Raw genomic sequence first — 2,991 nt, 5'->3', positions numbered from 1 at the left:
CAAATTTTGAGCTATTCGGTTATGGTTTTATAGTTCAGTATTTCATAAGCTCGGGTTGAATGGATTGTGAAATATTTCAGGCTTAAAATTTTCAATCTTTCCACTGCTCGTTTCAATTAAATCATTGGATAGTCACTTTCAAAACAGAAGTAGATGCTTAAAATCAAATAAGGACAAATGAATTTTTTTTGTGATTTAGACATAACAATCTTAAATCATTTCATCTTTGGTACTGACATTTTTTATGCTTCAATTTTCACTTTTGACCCCTGACATGAATGAAATTTAAATTTTAAGATCCCCTCAAAGATGTTACACATTTTTTCCCTTAGTAACACTATGAAAAGCATACATTATATTGACAATTTTCACCTCTAAGTTCCTTCACAATGCAGTTTGATGAACAAAACTCAAATACACTAACCTTTACAACCCTTTCGCTGTTTACTGATTTACAAAAGTAAGACTACACTAAACTAAACAAAAGAATGTGTCAAAGACATAGGACTTACACAGATAGTCGGCGCATACGCCTATTTTTTCGAGCCCTGGTGAAGTAGTAGGCGCGAAGCAAGCGCTTTTGAAACCTCCCAAGATCCAACCTCACATTTTGGGAATCAAGATAGATTTTCTTGGTGAATTCCCATCCCTTTTTGTTCACACTGTCTGGATCCATCAGAATAGGATCATCCTTGCTGTAATCTTGATACAATGAGCTCTCTTTAGCAAGAATCTTGTAGCCAATGTAGTTCAACCCAAGCTTCATAGCCGGCTCCCCGTAGTAAGTAGCTGCAGCCCAGTCTGTGCCTAGTGGTATGACTTGAATGAATACCGAACCAGGCTTCATGAAGAGGAAGTGAGTCATGGCAGCACCGTGGACCCCAACCACAACGTCACTTGAGTTGAGAACGCGGTATATTTTAGCGAGCTCGGTGCTCCTCTCGGGCTTGAGAACTTCAACTGAGAATCCGATCTCCTCTGCAAGTCTCACCAATGCATCCTGATTGGTTATAGCTCTGGAGCCATTCCTGGCTACTATAACCAGTTTAGGCCTGGTTAACCGATGCACGTGTATCGCAGTTCCTGCCTCACGCTCCTCGTCTTGAATGATGCTGCTGATACGAGGCTGGTAGGAGCGGTCCAAGAGGTCATGAAAGTCGTTTATGGTCCTATTCTGGCCTGGCATCAAGGCAGGATCAACGCTGAGCTCATCGTGGATTCTCAGCCCCACGATGGCCTCGGGGAAGCAGTGGACCCTGGTGTCGTTGCTGAAATCTATAGGCGGGTAATCGGAGAGCTGGGACAGTATGTCACCATACTTTGTGATCCACCAGTTGTGATATTCAAGAATCACAAACACAACCTTCTTGTTGAACTCTTGGGAGGTTATGTAGAGGGGGGTGATCCCGTCGTTGAACTCGTGGTAGAGGTTGCCCGTGAAGCCTCCGGTGGAGAAGAACACAGCCGGGACGTCGTGGACGACATCACAGCTGTGGTGGGGCCCTGAGCCTGTCTTGACAAGGAGGTCTAGTTCATCAATGGTGTTCATGACATGGCTCTCCCATTTTCTTGTGTATGGCCTAATCTTTTCGTGTTGGATGGCCTCGGTGTGGTTGGAGCGGTAGAGAGTGATGGAGGAGGTGGCAGGGTCAGTTCTTACATCCCCTTTCATTATACATGTATCTGACCTTCTGCTACTTCTATCACAACAAAGAGTTTCTGCAATTTGAGAGATACCTAAATTAGTATGATAAAGAATCCATCTTTGCTTTGTGGGATTAACAAAAATTGAATAAATCAGAAGAAATGACAAAAATTAGGTGATTTGTGATGTTGTTAGCCTAATTACCATTGAATATTTGAATCAAATAAATCAATCACAGAACTAGAATCATACGATATTTTTCCATTATCTACAAGGGGAAACATGAAAATGAAAACAGAGAGAGAAGCAGGGGAAGAGGTAACTAACCGTTGGGGACAGACAAGCAGAGGAGAGGTTTCACAGCTCTTTCAGATTCATCTGCAAAACAAAACAAGTGAATAAGCTAATTGAAAAATGAATGAAGGAACACAAAATCCAAGGAAAAAAGAAAACTTACAGAAGAGAGAGAAGGTAGAGGTGAGGGAGAAGAGCATAGGAAATAAGAGGAAGATGCAAGAAACGAGGGCAAAAAAAGCGAAATACGAAAACTTGGGCTTGAATCGTTTGGTGGGGCTGTGAGAAGAAGCGATTAATCCAAGAGTGTTTAAGGCCGAAACTTCATCTACAACCAAGATGTATTCTTTGCCTTTTCTCCAGTGGGTATGGAGAAAATGTTTGTGGTACTTGGCCATTTTTGGTGGAAGAAGAAGAGATTGGAGAAGAAGAGTTGTAAAGGAGGATAGGTTTATAGTAGTGTGGGGAGAGAAGAGAGGAATATGTCATATGGTGCTGTCGGGTTTGGTTGTGGGAAAGAAGGTGGTGCTGGGTTCCTGCTGGGGTGGCTGCTCTCTGTATATTCTTGGATTGAGTGAGATTGACAGATAGGAGAGAGATACAAGTCGTCTTTCGCAGATAAAAGTCTCATTTATTTTTAGCACATATTTTAAGAAATATTATAAAAATGAGTAGAAAAAAAATTAATAATACATGATTTCATTTGTATATAGTCTTTTTAAATCAAATGCGAATGAAATGAATTTATAGAATATAAAGTCTATTATCATTTATAGTTTAAATAAATCGAGACTTTTGTTTACAGACGGATTAAAATAGAAAAATGGGACCATATTTACATATGGAGAGAGTATCTCTTTATGAAATAATTACAGATATTAATTTATTTCGTCTTGATTTTTACTCCCTCCGTCCCAAGATAAGTGACCTACTTCTTTTGGGCACGAGATTTAAGGAATAGTATTTAAATAAGTTAAAGTGGAGAGAGTAAAGTATGAGAGAGGGAAAAGTAGAGGAGAGAAGAGAAAATAAAGTAGGTGGAGAATAAAGTA

The 2,991-nt window shown here is 40.1% G+C and overlaps 1 protein-coding gene across 1 annotated transcript; it reads right to left on the bottom strand.

The window, feature by feature from the left end:
• Window positions 1-275: 275 nt before the first annotated feature.
• On the bottom strand, window positions 276-2,521 carry LOC125203536 (xylan glycosyltransferase MUCI21-like). Its single transcript, XM_048101902.2, has 3 exons — window positions 2,103-2,521; window positions 1,973-2,023; window positions 276-1,719 (listed from the first exon to the last, which is right to left on the bottom strand). The coding sequence occupies exons 1-3, from the start codon at window positions 2,335-2,337 to the stop codon at window positions 509-511; spliced, it is 1,497 nt and encodes a 498-aa protein (XP_047957859.1). The 5' UTR covers window positions 2,338-2,521; the 3' UTR covers window positions 276-508.
• Between the last annotated feature and the right edge of the window lie 470 nt (window positions 2,522-2,991).

This window comes from Salvia hispanica, chromosome 6 (assembly GCF_029641045.1).
Source record: "Salvia hispanica isolate PSC_SH4W2 chromosome 6, Shi_PSC_v1, whole genome shotgun sequence".
NCBI classification, from domain to species: domain Eukaryota; kingdom Viridiplantae; phylum Streptophyta; class Magnoliopsida; order Lamiales; family Lamiaceae; genus Salvia; species Salvia hispanica.
This window is presented reverse-complemented; position numbering and strand designations above follow the sequence as displayed.